This window comes from Oncorhynchus keta, chromosome 2 (assembly GCF_023373465.1).
Source record: "Oncorhynchus keta strain PuntledgeMale-10-30-2019 chromosome 2, Oket_V2, whole genome shotgun sequence".
In the NCBI taxonomy this organism is placed as follows: domain Eukaryota; kingdom Metazoa; phylum Chordata; class Actinopteri; order Salmoniformes; family Salmonidae; genus Oncorhynchus; species Oncorhynchus keta.
Genome location: NC_068422.1, coordinates 47977470 through 47999061, shown reverse-complemented (window position 1 = coordinate 47999061; position 21592 = coordinate 47977470). Strand labels below are relative to the sequence as shown.

General features: G+C 44.0%; 1 protein-coding gene across 3 annotated transcripts in view; it reads right to left on the bottom strand.

Moving 5' to 3' along the window:
• The window catches only part of LOC118361396 (kinase non-catalytic C-lobe domain-containing protein 1-like), an 89858-nt gene extending 71346 nt beyond the window's left edge, over positions 1–18512 (bottom strand). For all 3 annotated transcript variants that reach the window (XM_052477877.1, XM_052477883.1, XM_052477892.1), the window contains exons 1-2: positions 17872–18512; positions 11557–11755 (exon numbers count right to left, since the gene is read on the bottom strand). In XM_052477877.1, the coding sequence (XP_052333837.1) occupies positions 11557–11755; positions 17872–17967 (295 nt within the window). In that variant the 5' untranslated portion in view covers positions 17968–18512. The remainder of the gene's footprint in view (positions 1–11556; positions 11756–17871) is intronic.
• Positions 18513–21592: the final 3080 nt, after the last annotated feature.

Sequence of the window (21592 nt, the reverse complement as noted above, 5' to 3'; positions counted from 1 at the left end):
TGAACATTCTGCGCACTGATGGAGTGATTGTGGGTTCCTGGTGTAACTCGGGCAGTTGTTGTTGCCATCCTGTACCTGTCCCGCAGGTGTGATGTTCGGATGTACCGATCCTGTGCAGGTGTTGATACACGTGGTCTGCCACTGCGAGGACGATCAGCTGTCCGTCCTGTCTCCCTGTAGCGCTGTCTTAGGCGTCTCACAGTACAGGCATTGCAATTTATTGCCCTGGCCACATCTGCAGTCCTCATGCCTCCTTGTAGCATGCCTAAGGCACGTTCACGCAGATGAGCAGGAACCCTGGGCATCTTTCTTTGGTGTTTTTCCAGAGTCAGTAGAAAAGCCTCTTTTAGTGTCCTATGTTTTCATAACTGTGACCTTAATTGCCTACCGTCAGTAAGCTGTTAGTGTCTTAACGTCCGTTCCACAGGTGCATGTTCATTAATTGTTTATGGTTCATTGAACAAGCATGGGAAGCAGTGTTTAAACCCTTTACAATGAAGATCTGTGAAGTTATATGGATTTTTACGAATGATCTTTTATTGCTGAGTTTATATTATTCAATAGCTCAGAGACAAACCCAGACTAATGAGACTGCAGCTAACTCCTGATCAAAGCCTTGGTGTCACGATGCGGAGCCTTTTCAGTCTTAAGTAGGCCATTGTTTGTGCTGGGTTGAAAGTAGGGATAATGCCTCTTCCCACAGCTAGAGACTGTTTAGTAGGTCAGGTCTAGATTTGGGGCTTGTGTGAAGTTGACCATGCGGTTGAATTTTAACAGTGAGGAGGCAACAATGCAGATCTGGTTCTTTATGCCCAGAGTGAGACTTTTTATTAGCAAAGTGAGGATTAGACTTAGCATAGCCGACGAGACTGTACAAGTACAGTGGCAAGAAAAAGTATGTGAACTCTTTGGAAATACCTGGATTTCTGCATAAATTGGTCATACAATTTGACATGATCTTCATCTACGTCACAACAATAGGCAAACACAGTCTGCTTACACTAATAACACACAAACAATTCCAAATGTTCATGTCTTTATTGAACACACCGTGTAAACATTCACAGTGCAGGGTGGGAAAAAGTATGTGAACCCTTGGATTTCATAACCGGTTGACCCTCCTTTGGCAGCAATAACCTCAACCTCAACGTTTTCTGTAGTTGCGGATCAGACCGGCACATTGGTCAGGAGGAATTTTGGACCATTCCTCCTTACAAAACTGTTTCAGTTCAGCTTCAATTGGCAGACAGATAGCCTTACATTCTCCTGCAAAATGTCTTGAAAAACTTGGGAATTAATTGTTCCGTTTATGATAGCAAGCTGTCCAGGCTCTGAGGCAGCAAAGCAGCCCCAAACCACGATTCTCTCTCCGCCATACTTTACAGTTGGGATGAGGTTTTGATGTTGATGTGCTGTGCCTTTTTTTCTCCACAGATAGTGTTGTGTGTTCAATTCCAAACAACTCAGCTGTAGTTTCATCTGTCCACAGAATATTTTGCCAGCAGCCCAGTGGAACATTCAGGTGCACTTTTGCAAACTTCAGATGTGCAGCAATGTTTTTTTGGAGAGTGGTGGCATATTCCGTGGTGTCCTCCCATTCTTGTTTAGTGTTTTACGTATCGTAGGCTCGTCAACAGAGATGTTAGTATGTTCCAGAGATTTCTGTAAGTCTTTAGCTGACACTCTAGGATTCTTCTTAAACTCATTGAGCATTCTGCACTGTGCTCTTGCAGTCATCTTTGCAGGATAGCCACCCCTATGGAGAGTAGCAACAGTGCTGAACTGTTCTCCATTTACAGGCAATTTGTCTTACCGTGGACTGATGAACATCAAGGCTTTTAGAGATACTTTTGTAACCCTTTCCAGCTTTATGCAAGTCAACAATTCTTAATCTTAGGTCTTCTGAGATCTCTTTTGTTGGAGGCATGGTTCACATCAGGCAATGATTCTTGTGAATAGCAAACACAAATTTGGTGAGTGTTTTTTATAGGGCAAGGCAGCTCTAACCAACATCTCCAATCTTGTCTCATTGATTGGACTCCTGACTCCAATTAGCTTTTGGAGAAGTCATTACCCTAGGGGTTCTCATACTTTTTCCAACCTACACTGTGAATGTTTCAATTATGTATTCTATATAGACAATAAAAATTACAATAATTTGTGTGTTATTAGTTTAAGCACACTACGTTTGTCTATTGTTGTGACTTAGATGAAGATCAGATCAAATTGTATGACCAATTTATGCAGAAATCTAGGTCAATCCAAAGGGTTCACATACTTTTTCTTGCCACTGTATTTACAAACAAAAATAACAAACTGGTGGTTGATCAAAGCCAAACTGAACTGAATCAGTATATTAAAGAAAACCCAGGCTCAATAACGCCTGTCAACGGCAGCATGCCAACCTGTACCCTCCCTCTTTCTCTCAAACAATGAAAAGACAGGGTTTAAAATAGGACTACCCATCATGCCTCTGACCAATGAGAACAAGATGTCATTTCACATCATGAAAACTAGCATTCATAAGGAGTGAAATACAGAGACATGTTCAGATCGAACTCGATCAAAGTGCTAAACCATGCTTAATGCATAAATATAACATAGGGCTTCAAAGATGACCTTCCCGCCGGGAATTAGCAACTTCTGCATTACCCATACTCCTGAATAAACTATGCACTCTTGAACGCAACCACCGTTTGAAGGTGGAAACTCTGACCAGGTAACGGCCAGATAACCCTCTGTATTAAACAAGTAATACAAGGTAATAATGTACACTTCTACCTTCACATTTGAATTGTTACACATTATCACAATGTAGTAGTAGCAGCGTTTTCTCATCAATTGCATGAACAGAAAGAGTTACGCTATATTCACTGGAGACGAAACAGCAAAAGATTTTAGCTCCAAACCAGCTGTCTGAGTTCGACCACCAACTCTAAACTTGTTCCTTTCCTTTCCCAGGTGATCAACAATCAAGACATCAGATTACATGACTACCCCCACATTTTTACAATAAATGGACTTCTCATAATAGCTTGATTTCTAACGTGTGTATACAGTACATGACCAGGCAAGACTTTAGACTATGTGATGGAGGACATAGGCCAATCGTCACAGTGCCATCTCTGACTACTGGAGTTATGACTGAGGTGCTCCCAACCCAGGTGGAGGGCAAACCAGAGACACTACAGAGGGTAAGAACGAACGGCCAAGGAGAAGTGAACACTACTGGGTAGAGACAAAGACGGGAAGAGAGGGAAGAGAAGAGAGGAGAGGTCAGGATGGAATTGTGGAGAGAAAGAAAGAGGGGAAAAGGATGTGAAAGGGAGATGGTGAGTGAGGAAGGAAGGAAGGAAGGAAGGAAAGAAATGGAAATATGAGTGGATTGTACTACTGCAAAACGAGCAATCTATAAGAAAAGAGGGAAATAGCTGTATAAAGTGCTGTTCATTATTTGGTTATAGAAAATGTTTTATTGAACAATGGCAATTGCAAATTCACTCAATCTGAAAATAGCACATTACTCTATTCCAGGTGCATCAACAGCTACAAGGTAAGGCCAAATCACAAGTTAGCTCGGTCTATAATATAACAAGAGAGGCAAACATATCTATCCTCCAGGCCGGCTCGGTCCTCCCCTCCCGCTCCGTGGCTCGACGACTCATTGCGAGCTCACAGAACAGGGCTCCGGGCAGCCGAGCGGAAATGGAGGAAAACTCGCCTCCCTGCGGACCTGGCATCCTTTCACTCCCTCCTTTCTACATTTTCCTCCTCTGTCTCTGCTGCTAAAGCCACTTTCTACCATTCTAAATTCCAAGCATCTGCCTCTAACCCTAGGAAGCTCTTTGCCACCTTCTCCTCCCTCCTGAATCCCCCCTCCTCCCCTCTCTGCAGATGACTTCGTCAACCATTTTGAAAAGAAGGTCGATGACATCCGATCCTCGTTTGCTAAGTCAAACGACACCGCTGGTTCTGCTCACACTGCCCTACCCTATGCTCTGACCTCTTTCTCCCCTCTCTCTCCAGATGAAATCTCGCGTTTTGTGACGGCCGGCCGCCCAACATCCTGCCCGCTTGACCCTATCCCCTCCTCTCTTCTCCAGACCATTTCCGGAGACCTTCTCCCTTACCTCACCTCGCTCATCAACTCATCCCTGACCGCTGGCTACGTCCCTTCCGTCTTCAAGAGAGCGAGAGTTGCACCCCTTCTGAAAAAACCTACACTCGATCCCTCCGACGTCAAGAACTACAGACCAGTATCCCTTCTCTCTTTTCTCTCCAAAACTCTTGAGCGTGCCGTCCTTGGCCAGCTCTACCGCTATCTCTCTCAGAATGACCTTCTTGATCCAAATCAGTCAGGTTTCAAGACTAGTCATTCAACTGAGACTGCTCTTCTCTGTATCACGGAGGCGCTCCGCACTGCTAAAGCTAACTCTCTCTCCTCTGCTCTCATCCTTCTAGACCTATCGGCTGCCTTCGATACTGTGAACCATCAGATCCTCCTCTCCACCCTCTCCGAGTTGGGCATCTCCGGCGCGGCCCACGCTTGGATTGCGTCCTACCTGACAGGTCGCTCCTACCAGGTGGCGTGGCGAGAATCTGTCTCCTCACCACGCGCTCTCACCACTGGTGTCCCCCAGGGCTCTGTTCTAGGCCCTCTCTTATTCTCGCTATACACCAAGTCACTTGGCTCTGTCATAACCTCACATGGTGGTCCTTCTGTGGCTCATGGTCTCTCCTATCATTGCTATGCAGACTGTAAGTCACACAAATTAATCATTGCTTCCTTTCCCCCTTCTGATGACCAGGTGGCGAATCGCATCTCTGCATGTCTGGCAGACATATCAGTGTGGATGACGGATCACCACCTCAAGCTGAACCTCAGCAAGACGGAGCTCCTCTTCCTCCCGGGGAAGGACTGCCCGTTCCATGATCTCGCCATCACGGTTGACAACTCCATTGTGTCCTCCTCCCAGAGCGCTAAGAACCTTGGCGTGATCCTGGACAACACCCTGTCGTTCTCAACTAACATCAAGGCGGTGTCCCGTTCCTGTAGGTTCATGCTCTACAACATCCGCAGAGTACGACCCTGCCTCACACAGGAAGCGGCGCAGGTCCTAATCCAGGCACTTGTCATCTCCCGTCTTGATTACTGCAACTCGCTGTTGGCTGGGCTCCCTGCCTGTGCCATTAAACCCCTACAACTCATCCAGAACGCCGCAGCCCGTCTGGTGTTCAACCTTCCCAAGTTCTCTCACGTCACCCCACTCCTCCGCTCTCTCCACTGGCTTCCAGTTGAAGCTCGCATCCGCTACAAGACCATGGTGCTTGCCTACGGAGCTGTGAGGGGAACGGCACCTCAGTACCTCCAGGCTCTGATCAGGCCCTACACCCAAACAAGGGCACTGCGTTCATCCACCTCTGGCCTGCTCGCCTCCCTACCACTGAGGAAGTACAGTTCCCGCTCAGCCCAGTCAAAACTGTTCGCTGCTCTGGCCCCCAATGGTGGAACAAACTTCCTCACGACGCCAGGACAGCGGAGTCAATCACCACCTTCCGGAGACACCTGAAACCCCACCTCTTCAAGGAATACCTAGGATAGGGTAAGTAATCCTTCTCACCCCCCCCCCCCTAAAAAGATTTAGATGCACTATTGTAAAGTGGCTGTTCCACTGGATGTCTTAAGGTGTATGCACCAATTTGTAAGTCGCTCTGGATAAGAGCGTCTGCTAAATGACTTAAATGTAAATGTAATATTGTAGAAAGGAGACTACAGTGAATTCAATGAGTGAAGGAATGTACTCCATGCTGTCGTGACGTTGTATTAGTTAAATGTGACGACTGTTGTCCGTCGAATTATTAAAAGTTTCTGAATCAAGCAATTATTAACTCATTAACCTGGGGCACCATGGGAAAACTAGTTTTTGTATTGAGTTTCTATTTCCCAAATTAACTCAAAGAATATCAGAATATCGATTTTACAACAGCCACTAATTAACCAGTTAACTCTACCATTCTCGTTCTGAACATCATATAGCCCGTGAATCTGCACGGACCCGGGTCTCACCAATGAGTTCGTACCACACCAATCTTAGTTGAATATTTATTTACTAAAAAACAAACTGATAATAAAAGATACATATAGACAAAACACATTATAGGCTATTGATTAGAACTTAGTACAACGGGCCAACATACTATGGCGCGTTTTACCCAAAATGGGGATTTCAAAGAGAGAGAGAGAAAAAAGAAAGTATACAAGAGAAATATACATTTGGGTGAATTTGTCAGCTATGCTTATTCTAACCCTAGCCTTGCCCCAAACTGCCGCTCTTATGGGTCAGAATATAATGATGTAATTACGTGGGGATGATCTCCGCGGATTCTCTGTGTGGACCGTTCAGGGGACAGTTCAGCTGCTCGATGACGCACTTCTCCTGCGCACCTCTCTGATCGTCCTCCCGATGTCAGTGTCCTTTTGGCTTCGGAGTCTGTTCCCTCACCTTTGCTATGGAAGGGGTCTTCTGAGGACAGACAGCTCTGTAGCTCAGAGCTCACAGCGTAGGAATGAAACCTTTTAGATACCACAATTCGCTGGGATTGGATGCAAAGGGGGTCCCGGCTTGAATTCACTCACTTAGACACAGCTACTCATCCATAGCTTGGGTAGAAAAGGATTTCTTTGTCTTCAAACTTGTGTTGCATTCTGGGTTCGTTTACTATTTAGACCTTGGCTGACGGAAACCATTGTTCCAAAGTCCCTTTATTTAATGTTTAATGTTCTGAGGCTGGTTCTCCATAGTAACAGGACAAAGGAATTTGTCTGTGGCCTGAGATTTACCAGGGGCGTGAGTGGTCATAAAACCCCCACATCTTCAGACCCCTCGATCTCTCCTCCTCTGTTGGGGTTGAAAGATAATCTATAGGGTCGTGGTCTCCTGTAACCTGACCTGATCAGGACAGTCATGAAACTGCTAACAATATGATTGCAAAAAACAACCTACATTAATGCTCTCATATTCTCTCAGACGGGACTGGAGAGAGCTAATATTAAAATGTATGACATTGTGTAATGACATTGTGTAATGCCATTTTCTACCAAATCTGACCATAATTCCTGCTTAATAGCAAAAACTAAAGCAGGAAATACCAGTGACTCACTCAATACGGAAGTGGTCAGATGACGTGGATGCTACGCTACAGGACTGTTTTGCTAGCACAGACTGGAATATGTTCCGTGATTCATCCAATGGTATTGAGGAGTATACCACCTCAGTCACCGGCTTCATCAATAAGTGAATGGACAACGTCGTCCCCACAGTGACCGTAAGTACATATCCCAACCAGAAGCCATGGATTACAGGCAACATCTGCACCGAGCTAAAGGCTATAGCTATCAAGGAGCGGGACACTAATCCGGAAGCTTATAAGAAATCCCGCTATGCCCTCAGACAAACCATCAAACAGGCAAAGCGTCAACACAGGACTAAGATTGAATCCTACTACACCAGCTCTGATGCTCGTCGGATGTGGCAGGGCTTGCAAACTATTATGGACTACAAAGGGGAACCCAGCCGCAAGCTTCCCAGTGACGCGAGCCTACCAGACAACCAAATGTCTTTTATGCTCACTTTGAGGAAAGCAACACTGAAGCATGCATAAGAGCACCAGCAGTGTATTCAGAGCATGTACGGACCAACTGGCAAGTGTCTTCACTGACATTTCAACCTCTCCCTTACAGAGTCTATAATACCTACATATTTCAAGCAGACCACCATAGTCCCTGTGCCCAGGAATGGGAAAGGTAACCTGCCTAAATGACTCCCGCCCCATAGCACTCACATCGGTAGCCATGAAGTGCTTTGAAAGGCTGGTCATGGCTCACATCAAAACCATCATTCCAGAAACCCTAGACCCACTCCAATTCGCATACCACCCCAACAGATCCACAGATGTCTCAATCACACTCCACACTGCCCTTTCCCACCTGGACAAAAGGCACAATTACGTATGTGAGAATGCTGTTCATTGACTATAGCTCAGCGTTCAACACCATAGTGCACACAAAGCTCATCACTAAGCGAAGGACCCTGGGACTAAACACCTCCCTCTGCAACTGCATCCTGAACTTCCTGATGGGCCGCCCCTAGGTGGTAAGGGTAGGCTACAACACATCTGCCTCGCTTAGATCTCTCCTGTACTCCCGGTTTACCCACGACTGCGTGTCCAAGCAAGACTCCAACACCATCATTAAGTTTGCTGAAGGCACAACAGTGGTAGGCCTGATCACCGACAACGATGCGACAACGTATAGGGAGTTCATAGACCTGGCAGTGTGGTGCCAGGACAACAACCTCTCCCTCAATGTGAGCAAGGCAAAGGAGATGATCGTGGACTACAGGAAAAGGAGGGCCGAACAGGCCCCCATTAACATCGACGGGGCTGTAGTGGAGCAGGTCGGGAGATCCAAGTTCATTGGTGTCTACATCACCAACAAACTATCATGGTCTAAACACACCAAGACAATCGTGAAGAGGGTACAACAACACATTTTCCCCCTCATGAGAAGGAGGAGACTGAAAAGATCATCCGACCGACTGGGGCCAAGCTTCCTGCCATCCAGAATCTATATACTAGGTGGTGTCAGAGGAAGGCCCAAAAAATTGTCAAAGACTCCAGTCACCAAAGTCATAGACTATTCTCTCTACTACCGCACGGCAAGCGGTACCAGAGTGCCAAGTCCAAGAGGCTCCTTAACACTTTCTACCCCCAAGCCAGAAGACTTCTTAACAATTAATCAAATGGCCACCCGGTATATTTGAAATGACCCTCCCTCCTTTGTTTTAACACTGCTGCTATTCACTGTTTATTATCTATGCATAGACACTTTAACCCTACCTACATGTAGAAATGATCCTGACTAACCTGTACCCTCACACATTGACTCAAATTGGTCCACCCACACAGACAGCGTCGTGAAGAAGGCGCAGCAGCGCCTCTTCAACCTCAGGAGGCTGAAGAAATGTGGCTTGTCACCAAAAGCACTCACAAACTTCTACAGATGCACAATCGAGAGCATCCTGTCGGGCTGTATCACCGCCTGGTACGGCAACTACTCCGCCCACAACAGTAAGGCTCTCCAGAGGGTAGTGAGGTCTGCACAACGTATCACAGGGGTCAAACTACCTGCCCTCCAGGACACCTTCACCACCCGATGTCGCAGGAAGGCCATAAAGATCATAAAGGACAACAACCACACGCTAACATCCAGAAGGCGAGGTCAGTACAGGTGCATCAATCAAAGCAGGTACCCAGAGACAGAAGCTGTTTTTCAATCTCCAGGCTATCAGACTGTTAAACAGCCACCACTAACATTGAGTGGCTGCTGCCAACATACTGACTCAACTCCAGCCACTTTAATAATGGAAATTGATGTAAAAATGTATCACTAGCCACTTTAAACAATGCCACTTAATATAATGTTTACATACCCTACATTACTCATCTCATATGTATATGTATATATCATCTACTGCTCTTGCCATATCATCACTAGCCACTTTAAACTATGCCACTTTATGTTTATATACCCTACATTACTCATCTCATATGTATATGTATATACTGTACTCTATACCATCTACTGCATCTTGCCTATGCCGTTCTGTACCATCACTCATTCATATATCTTTATGTACATATGCTTTATCCCTTTACAATTGTGTGTATACGGTAGAAGTTGTGGAATTGTTAGGTTAGATTACTGCATTGTCGGAACTAGAAGCACAAGCATTTCGCTACACTCGCATTAACATCTGATAACCATGTGTATGTGACAAATAAAATTTGATTTGGTACCGGTACCCCCTGTATATAGCCTTTTTATTGTTATGTAATCTTATTGTGTTACTTTCTATAAAAAATTTGACTAGTTTATTTAGCAAATATTTTCTTAACTCTATGTCTTGAACTGCATTGTTGGTTAAGGGCTTGTAAGTAAGCATTTCACAGTAAGGTCTACGAATACCTGTTGTATTCGGCGCATGTGACAAATAAAATTAGATTTGATTTGAATTGAATGGATACTGCACCATGAGTAATAACACTGCTGCATCCTGAGCATTAATTGGTCACGTAAGGTCACTCTGAATGCTCAATTCCTAAGGGAACCCGTGATGATGTCCCACACACATCAGTATTCAGAAAACCGCTCAATTAAACCTAATCAGTGCAGGGGAGAAAAGTAGTAGTATAAGTGCTAGTTAGTATTCCAACATGTGCACAACAAAGGACATCTGACAGCACATCTTATTGTGTCTTAACCAAATTATCTCAATTAGCAAATAGCAATAGATTCTAATGTGAATCCAGGGTGAGTCAAAGGCACTGATAGCCAGCTGACCGCCAGAATATTGGTTACCTGGGAAACAATCCCCTTGGCAACACGGACACTGTTGATCTCATCAATGCTTATCAATTACTAATGTTGCCAGGGAGAAAACGGGAGGCTATCCCTGAACTGATATGTGTGTGCGTATTTTTTTGAGCGTCCGGTGTGCATGTACGTCTGTGGATCCATGCATACATGTGTGTATGTGTTGACGTGCCTGCCTACCTGCCTGTGTATGTTTGTGTGGAAGGGACAACAGGGGTGAGTATGACAGGTGGTGACGCAACCTTGTTTGGTAAAAGACAGATGATTGCAGTTCCCTGAGAGGAGAAGAAGCTAGCCTGTTGGCAGAGTGGATTTCTCAGTATGTCTGAGGGACACGGTGAGACAAAGGCATACTATCCTGAACATGAAGGATATGACTGTTTCACCAACCTTTTCCATCCAAATGAGATGAGGAGCTGCAGACGACTGCAAAATCACATCACACAGATGTAATCACACAATAGCTCAACATTTTAAGAGACATCCCTCTTTTGCAAAAGCAGCCGTTTTGCATTTGAATTATTTTGGGAACAGGTGGAACTTTCTAGTTTGAAACGTATACTGCTGACCAAAAGAGAATATGATGAGGTTTGTAAACAAACTTTTCAAGAGGAGAATCTGAAGCCCTAATCATTAAGCATCTCAGAGTGGGAGTGCTGATCTAAGATCAGTTTGACCTTTGAAGTCATAATAAATAGAAGGGGGGACCTGAATATGGGCCCTGATCTTCATGACCCTTTGACCTCAGATAGGGAGGACAGATTGACCTGTGACCTCAGGATGCCAGGGTTTATCAGATTAGACTGATTGATCAGTAGAGAGATTGCTGCCTCAGTCGTTTACAATAGCAGACAGCATTGACTAACAGATTAACTGTAACTGAAACGAAACACCATAGAATCCACTGAATAACTGATAGACCTAGGTTGTGTTCAATATGCACTAAATGGAAGAAAATAAAGTGAAGCAGGGAGTACTTGGACTACTGCAAAAAGGATAACTATTTTTTGTTTCTTGTTACAAAACTTTTTTAAACGTTTTTGTGTGCCCTAATGAACATGTCCCTGAATGGACAGGGAGACTGGATCATCTCTGAGGTAGAGGGGGCTGTGTTGACTCACCACTGAGTTGCTCCATAAAGCACACATTGCCATGGGCGTTGAAGGCCAGGGTGTCGGGTGTGATGCACAGGGTGTGGAAGAGGGCCGATGGGGCGATACTCTGCAAGGCCAGGACACACTCCACACACACCGCCCACACCTCCTGCTCCGTCAGACTGGTGTCCCGCAACGACAGGATATCTGCCAGGGACACGTTCTCCTGCGGACACATGCATGCACGCACACACAAACAGACACACACACACACACACACACACACGAGTAACACACATGCACACACAGGCACAATTAATACAGTATGTGTCATACAGCAATACACACATTTACACCCACACCCTCGTATCTCATGCTGCAAACTGTGCAAAGCCAAGCGGGCACATTTTGTCTTATGAAGAAGCCTTATTACATCAATGAATACGAAACAACTCATGGCATGTTTGACATTTTCAGTGCTGGACTTGTGTGTGAAGAAGAGAGGATCTTTTGTTGGCTTTGCACATTAAGCACAAAAGCCAGTCTTTGATGGCACTGAGATAAAGAGACTCCATTGTGATGATGTGTCCAGTACTCTGCATTTTCATTACATGCATGTGACTGAACAGTGGAGCAGACCACTGTCTTTTCTCAAAAGTCTCATGGAAGTCTTATGGAACATGGGCATTCAGTTGTTGTAATTTTAAACACTTAGCACTTTTTTTTCTATCTAGAACCTAAAAGGGTTCTTCAGCTGTCCCCAGGTAGAACCATGTAGAACCCCTTCCACAGAGAGTTTTAGACCGAACCAAAAAGGGTTCTACCTGGAACCAAAATGGGTTCTCCTATGGTACGGCCGAAGAACCCTTTTTTTGGAACCCTTTTCTTCTAACATTTAAAAAGATGGAACTGGGGTGAAGACAGAATATTCCTCTTTAAAGTACATCTTCAATTGATCTGAGAGAGATCTAAAAGATGGTTGCCTGTCAGTTACAAAATATTTGTTTCGGAAGGTGAATAAAGTGCACCTACAATGCTGTAGAATATGGCACAATAATAGGGCAGAAAACTGTCACTTTAAGCAGCAGCAAAAGGCCATAAATAGACTGTTTCCCTTGAGAACAGTGCAGAGAAACATTGAGTCTCTCCCACTCTCCTCAAGTTAAATGTGCAGGTCCGCATAACTTCCCCTCTCACTCCAAGAGCTCTAAATGAGACCAAATCTGCACTGGTGGAACTCCTCAAAGGTTTAGCGACGGAGAGAGAATAAGAGGGAAAGAAAAGAGTGAAGTAGTGAGTGATTTATTTTCTGGTTGGGCTTCTAAGTGGGTGACTAAGTAATCGCGGGAAATCATGAGTTGTTAATGGTTTAATTCATCCCATAGTACTCAAAGGTCAAATGTGACTAAGTTTACACTTGTTCCCCTTGTGTGTAGACTAAAGCTGAATGCATCTGGCAGGCTGACCCCACACATACCGCCTTCCACTCAAGAGTACCCTGCAGTGTCTCTGCGGAGTCGCCACACTTGCAAAAGCCCCTGCAGCTCAAAACTTCCAAAGTGAATAACTGTGTCACACCCTGACTGTAGAGATATTTTTATTCTCCGTGTTTGGTTGTTCAGGGTGTGACTCGGGTGGGAAACTCTATGTTCTGTGTTTCTATGTTTTGGCAAGGGTATGGTTCTCATTCAGGGACAGCCGTCTATCATTATCTCTGTTTGCGAATCATACTTTTTTCAGCCTTTTTTCCTTTGGTATTTTGTGGCTAGTTGTCTTTGTTAGTGACCTGTTTAGCCCTAGTAAGCTTCACGTTCGTTTTTGTTGTTTCTTGTTTTATTGGCTACATTTATAATAAAGAAAAATGTACCCTCACCACGCTGCACCTTGGTCTGGAAATTTCCACGAAGACGGCGATCGTGACAAACTTTGAATAACTTTTCTGCACTGAATCATATTGCACACTGTACATGGTTAAACATTGGAACTATAACTACTTACAATACGAGTGAAATAGTTTTCCTTCCAAAAAATGCTAGTGAAGTATGTTAAAAGGTAGCTTTTCTGTGTTGGAATGGTGTATGCGTGCACTGGGGCGGCAGGTAGACTAGTGGTTAGAGCATGGACTTGTAACCGAAAGGTTGCATGATTGAATCCCCAAGCTGACAAGGTAAAAATGTGTGTTTCTGCCCCTGAACAAGGCAGTTAACACACTATTCCCCAGTAGGCCTTCATTGAAAATAAGAATTTGTTCTTAACTGACTTGCCTAGTTAAATAAAGGTTTTAAAAAAACATTTAAACAATAGAATAGTGTGGACATACAGTACCAGTCTGAAGCTTGGACACACCTACTCATGGAAGGATTTTTCTTTATTTTTACTATTTTCAACATTGTAGAATAATAGTGAAGACGTCAAAACCATGAAATAACACATATGGTATCATGTGTCAACCAAAAAAAGCGTTAAACAAATCAAAATATATTTTACATTTTAGATTCTTCAAAGTAGACACCATTTGCCTTGACGACAGCTTTACACACTCTTGGCATTTCTCAAACAGCTACACCTGGAATGCTTTTCCAACAGTCCTGAAGGAGTTCCCACATATGCTGAGCACTTGTTGGCTGCTTTTCCTTTACTATGCAGTCCAACTCATCCCAAACCATCTCAATTGGGTTGAGGTTGGGTGATTGTGGAGGCCAGGTCATCTGATGCAGCACTCCATCACTCTCCTTCTTGGTCAAATAGCCCTTACACAGCCTGGAGGTGTGTTGGGTCATTGTCCTGTTGAAAAACAAATGATAGCTCCACTAAGCGCAAACCAGGTGGGATGGCGTAACGCTGCAAAAAGCTGTGGTAGCCATGCTGGTTAAGTGTGACTCTAATTCTAAATGAATCACTGACAGTGTCACCAGCAAAGCACCCCCACACTATCACACCTCCTCCTCCATACTTCACGGTGGGAAACACACATGCGGAGATCATCTGTTCACCTACTCTGCATCTCACAGAGACACGGCAGTTCGAACCAAAAACCTTAATTTGGAACCGCTCAGACAAAAGGACATACTTCCATTGGACTAATGTCCATTGCTAATGTTTCTTGGCCCAAACAAGTCTCTTTGTCAGGCGGTGAGTGTAGCTGGTGCATGAAGTCAGGCGCAGGAGAGCAGAGATGAGTGAACGATGCACTTTACTTAAGAAATAGCACAAAGTAACAATACCAATGTGCGAACAATAACGGTTGCCACAAAGCACGGGTGAACACAGCACCCGGGAAAAAACAGCCGGAAACATACCGACCTGAACAACAAACAATCACACACAAAGACATGGGGGAAACAGAGGGTTAAATACATGACCAGTAATAGGGAAATGAAAACCACGTGTGTGGGAAACAAAGACAAAACCAATGGAAAATGAAAAGTGGATCGGTGATGGCTAGAAGACCGGTGACGTCGACCGCCGAGTGCCGCCCGAACAAGGAGAGGAACCGACTTCGGCGGAAGTTGTGACACTTCTTATTATTAGTCTACTTTAGTAGTGGTTTCTTTGCATCAATTCGACCATCAAGGCCTGATTCATGCACTCTGTGAAGAACTTATTTGGGCTGCAGTTTCTGAGGCTGGTAACTCTAATGAACTTATCCTCTGCAGCAGAGGTAACTCTGGGTCTTCCTTTCAAATCAAATCAAATTGTATTTGTCACATACACATGGTTAGCAGAGGTTAATGCGAGTGTAGCGAAATGCTTGTGCTTCTAGTTCCGACCATGCAGTAATATCTGACAAGTAATCTAACCTAACAATTTCACAACAACTACCTTACACACACAAGTGTAAAGGAATGAATACAAATATGTACACAAAAATATATGAATGAACGATGGCCAAACGGCATAGGCAAAATGCATTAGATGGTATAGAGTACAGTATATACATATGAGATGAGTAATGTAGGGTATGTACACAATATATAAAGTGGCATTGTTTAAGGTGGCTAGTGAATACATTTATTACATCAATTTGTATTATTAAAGTGGCTGGAGTTGAGTCAGTATGTTGGCAGCAGCCACTCAATGTTAGTGATGGCTGTTTAACAGTCTGTTGGCCTTGAGATAGAAGCTGTTTCTCAGTCTCTCGGTCCCCGCTTGATGCACCTGTACTGACCTCGCCTTCTGGATGATAGCGGGGTGAACAGGCAGTGGCTCGGGTGTTTGTTGTCCTTGATGATCTTTTTGGCCTTCCTGTGACATCGGGTGGTGTAGGTGTCCTGAAGGGCAGGTAGTTTGCCCCCGGTGATGCGTTGTGCAGACCTCACTACCCTCAGGAGAGCCTTACGGTTGTGGGTGGAGCAGTTGCCGTAGCAGGCAATGATACAGCCCGGCAGGATGCTCTCGATTGTGCATCTGTAAAAGTTTGAGTGTTTTTGGTGACAAGCTGAATTTCTTCAGCCTCCTGAGGTTTAAGAGGCGCTGCTGCTGCGCTGTGCCTTCTTCACCACACTGTCTGTGTGGGTGGACCATTTTAGTTTGTCCGTGATGTGTACGCAGAGGAATTTAAAACTTTCCACCTTCTCCACTACTGTCCCATCAATGTGGATAGGGGGCTGCTCCCTCTGCTGTCTCCTTTGTTTTGTTGACATTGAGTGAGGTTGTTTTCCTGACACCACACTCCGAGGGCCCTCACCTCCTCCCTGTAAGCCGTCTCGTCGTTGTGGATAATCAAGCCTACCACTATAGTGTCGTCTGCAAACTTGATGATTGAGTTGGAGGCGTGCGTGAACAGGGAGTAGAGGAGAGGGCTGAGAACGCACCATTGTGGGGCCCCAGTGTTGAGGATCAGCGGGGTGGAGATGGTGTTTACCTACCCTCACCACCTGGGGGCGGCCAATCAAGTCCAGGATCCAGTTGCACAGGGCGGGGTCGAGACACAGGGTCTCGAGCTTAATGACGAGTTTGGAGGGTACTATGGTGTTAAATGCTGAGCTGTAGTCGATGAACAGCATTCCTACATAGGTATTCCTCTTGTCCAGATGGGTTATGGCAGTGTGTATCCTGTAGCGGTCCTCATGAGAGCCAGTTTCATCATAGTGCTTGATGGTTTTTGCGACTGCACTTTAAGAAACTTTCAAAGTTCTTGATATTTTCCGCATTGACTGACCTTCATGTCTTAAAGTAATGATGGACTGTCGTTTCTCTTTGCTTATTTGAGCTGTTCTTGCCATAATATGGACTTGGTCTTTATCTTCTGTATACCTTGTCACAACACAACTGATTGGCTCAAACGCATTAAGGAAAGAAATTCCACAAATGAACTTTTAACAAGTAACACCTGTTAATTGAAATGCATTCCAGGTGACTACCTCATGAAGCTGGTTGAGAAAACGCCAAGAGGTTGCAAAGCTGTCATCAAGGCAAAGGGTGGCTACTTTGAAGAATTTGTTTAACACTTTTTGGGTTACTTCATGATTCTATGTTCATTATTTCATAGTTTTGATGTCTTCACTATATTATTCTACAATTTAGAAAATATTACAAATAAAGAAAAACCTTGGAATGAGTAGGTGTGTCCAAACTTTTGACTGGTACTGTATATCAGTCATAAAAAATATTTGTGAGAGTAGACCGCTGATTGGCCAGTCATCCTCTTCAGGGAGATGACATCATGATCTATGAGGAAATAGCAAGCATTTTTTTTCACGGTTGGTTTGAGATACAAGGTAAAGGTAGGGTTTTTGTGTTGTTTTTTTCTCAAATGTATGCTTTGGCCACAAATACAAGTATAGGACGAGTCAACAACATTATTTGGATATGAGTTAACAGAATATTAACTTTTAAAAGTTAGATTTTCACTGGGCAGTTACTTTAAAACTCAAACTGGGAGATGAAAACAAGACAGGGTAGTATTTTAATGTTGTAATGAATCTCCAGATTATCAATTTAAAGCCATGAGGGGACACAGCAGGGGTCATTATCTATGTCCCACATTATAAATATGGTCCTTGATCACCTTGAGAGTTATAAGGAAAGATCACAGACATTAATCTGATGTCCTGAGACAGAGAGCATGATGTTGATTTGATAGACCTTATAAAACAACATGTCTTCTTCAATCATTAAATCCCTTGGTGAATAGCATATAGGTTAGCCTATCTATTGGGACTACACAAGTAACATAGCCCAGGTGCATATATTTCACAGACAATAAAGTCAGTCCCTTGGGGACCCTCAGTACACAATATTGTTGGTAGCCTACAATATTCAAGCTTGGTTAATATATGCCAATGAGAGAACAATAATATTAATGATGATAATAATGTAAACATAAATATTCACTCTCACCTCATCTTCAAGGAGTGCAGGTAGATGCTCAAATTCATAGTATTCCTCCTCTTCTTCCCCTGAGAATTCGACTGCATCAGTTCCAGATGTCCCCATTGTATTTAGTTTTGAACAAGACTGTGGATATTTGTAGAATTGGGTGCGTGCAGTTTACTCATAGCCCTTAGCCTAAAGCCTAAAGCCCTTAGCCTAAAGCTTTTCCTCCATTGGTGTCCTGGCAAAACTGTATTGAGTCAGGAAAGATTACATGCCTGAATACGTGGTCCAAACACGAACAGTGCGGGCTACTTTTTAGAATGTTCCCCGTCCTTCCACTACCACCAGCAACATGATGCGTCATTCAACAACTCGGTCGGTGTCACTGCAGTTCTTTTCATTCCAAAACAAGCGAAAAACAGCGTTTGAATGTGTACTTCCTATAATCAATGGCAACAAGGGAGTTTGCCAACTATATGCTGTCATGGCAACGACTACCACACCTCCACAAAAATAACCGACATTGCGATAATGAACTGCAGTTCCCAAGTCCTCCTAGTAAAGGCTACGGAGCTACACTATGTACCATAATTTGTTTTGAAGAAGGGTAGCCTATTTACAAGATTCCATTCGCGCCGCGATCTGCATCAAAGCAATTTAGAACGGTGGAGCCTTTGCTGCAAATTCTGTCCTACATTTTTTTGCAGTCATTTTCATGAGTGACATTAATTGCAAACTGCGTTGTTAAGATTTTACTCATGTATTACCAAGTGCAAAATCACACCTGCTTGCACTAGTTACTTATGCTGCACTAGTATATGTTATCATGATAATTAATCTATTTACATCAGGCCTTATTTTGAGCCCTAGCTTTACCCTAATATGGTGGCCTGAAACTCGTGGTTTACATGCCACATCAGGCCTGTAAGTGGGTTTGCAAAATTCCCACATTTTCAGAAAATCGTGGTTCCAAATCAAATGAAATGTTCAAATCACATTTTATTGTTCACATACACATATTTAGCAGATGTTACTGCAGGTGTAGCGAAATGCTTGGGTTCCTAGCTCCAACAGTGCAGTATCTATATACAGTGGGGCAAAAAAGTATTTAGTCAGCCACCAATTGTGCAAGTTCTCCCACTTAAAAAGATGAGAGGCCTGTAATTTTCATTATAGGTACACTTCAACTATGACAGACAAAATTAGAAGAAAAAAAATCCAGAAAATCACATTGTAGGATTTTTAATGAATTTATTTGCAAATTATGGTGGAAAATAAGTATTTGGTCACCTACAAACAAGCAAGATTTCTGGCTCTCACAGACCTGTAACTTCTTCTTTAAGAGGCTCCTCTGTCCTCCACTCGTTACCTGTATTAATGGCACCTGTTTGAACTTGTTATCAGTATAAAAGACCACAACCTCAAACAGTCACACTCCAAACTCCACTATGGCCAAGACCAAAGAGCTGTCAAAGGACACCAGAAACAAAATTGTAGACCTGCACCAGGCTGGGAAGACTGAATCTCCAATAGGTAAGCAGCTTGGTTTGAAGAAATCAACTGTGGGAGCAATTCTTAGGAAATGGAAGACATACAAGACCACTGATAATCACCCTCGATCTGGGGCTCCATGCAAGATCTCACCCTGTGGGGTCAAAATGATCACAAAAATGGTGAGCAAAAATCCCAGAACCACACGGGGGGACCTAGTGAATGACCTGCAGAGAGCTGGGACCAAAGTAACAAAGCATACCATCAGCAAGGGCATTGAAGATGAAATGTGGCTGGGTCTTTCAGCGTGACAATGATCCCAAACACACCGCCCGGGCAACGAAGGAGTGGCTTCGTAAGAAGCATTTCAAGGTCCTGGAGTGGCCTAGCCAGTCTCCAGATCTCAACCCCATAGAAAATCTTTGGAGGGAGTTGAAAGTCCGTGTTGCCCAGCAACAGCCCCAAAACATCACTGCTCTAGAGGAGATCTGCATGGAGGAATGGGCCAAAATACCAGCAACAGTGTGTGAAAACCTTGTGAAAACGTTTCGTGCCAACAAAGGGTATATAACAAAGTATTGAGATAAACTTTTGTTATTGACCAAATACGTATTTTCCACCATGGCTGACTAAATACTGTTTTGCCCCACTGTATATATGCAGTACCAGTCAAAAGTTTGGACACACCTACTCATTCCAGGGCTTTTCTTTATCTTTACTATTTTCTACATAATAGTGAAGACATCAAAACTATGAAATAACACATATAGAATAAAAAAAGTGTTAAACAAATCAAAATACATTTTATATTTGAGATTCTTCAAAATAGCCACCCTTTGCCTTGATGACATCTTCGACGTCTCACTTTTTTTTTCTATTTCACCTTTATTTAACCATTAGGCTAGTTGAGAACAAGTTCTCATTTGCAACTGCGACCTGGCCAAGATAAAGCATAGCAGTGTGAACAGACAACACAGAGTTACACATGGAGTAAACAATTAACAAGTCAATAACACAGTAGAAAAAAAGAGTCTATATACATTGTGTGCAAAAGGCATGAGGAGGTAGGCGAATAATTACAATTTTGCAGATTAACACTGGAGTGATAAATGATCAGATGGTCATGTACAGGTAGAGATATTGGTGTGCAAAAATGCAGAAAAGTAAATAAATATAAACAGTATGGGGATGAGGTAGGTAAAATTGGGTGGGCTATTTACCGATAGACTATGTACAGCTGCAGAGATCGGTTAGCTGCTCAGATAGCAGATGTTTGAAGTTGGTGAGGGAGATAAAAGTCTCCAAATTCAGCGATTTTTGCAATTCGTTCCAGTCACAGGCAGCAGAGAACTGGAGCGAAAGACAGCCAAATGAGGTGTTGGCTTTAGGGATGATCAGTGAGATACACCTGCTGGAGCGCGTGCTACGGGTGGGTGTTGCCACCGTGACCAGTGAACTGAGATAAGGCGGAGCTTTACCTAGCATGGACTTGTAGATGACCTGGAGCCAGTGGGTCTGGCGACGAATATGTAGCGAGGGCCAGCCGACTAGAGCATACAGGTCGCAGTGGTGGGTGGTATAAGGTGCTTTAGTAACAAAACGGATGGCACTGTGATAAACTGCATCCAGTTTGCTGAGTAGAGTGTTGGAAGCTATTTCGTAGATGACATCGCCGAAGTCGAGGATCGGTAGGATAGTCAGTTTTACTAGAGTAAGTTTGGCGGCGTGACTGAAGGAGGCTTTGTTGCGGAATAGAAATCCGACTCTAGATTTGATTTTAGATTGGAGATGTTTGAAATGAGTCTGGAAGGAGAGTTTACAGTGTAGCCAGACACCTAGGTACTTATAGATGTCCACATATTCTAGGTCGGAACCATCCAGGGTGGTGATGCTAGTCGGGCGTGCGGGTGCAGGCAGCGAACGTTTGAAAAGCATGCATTTGGTTTTACTTGCGTTTAAGAGCAGTTGGAGGCCACGGAAGGAGTGTTGTATGGCATTGAAGCTCGTTTGGAGGTTAGATAGCACAGTGTCCAAGGACGGGCCGGAAGTATACAGAATGGTGTCGTCTGCGTAGAGGTGGATCAGGGAATCGCCCGCAGCAAGAGCAACATCATTGATATATACAGAGAAAAGAGTCTGCCCGAGAATTGAACCCTGTGGCACCCCCATAGAGACTGCTAGAGGACCGGACTGCATGCCCTCCGATTTGACACACTGAACTCTGTCTGCAAAGTAGTTGGTGAACCAGGCAAAG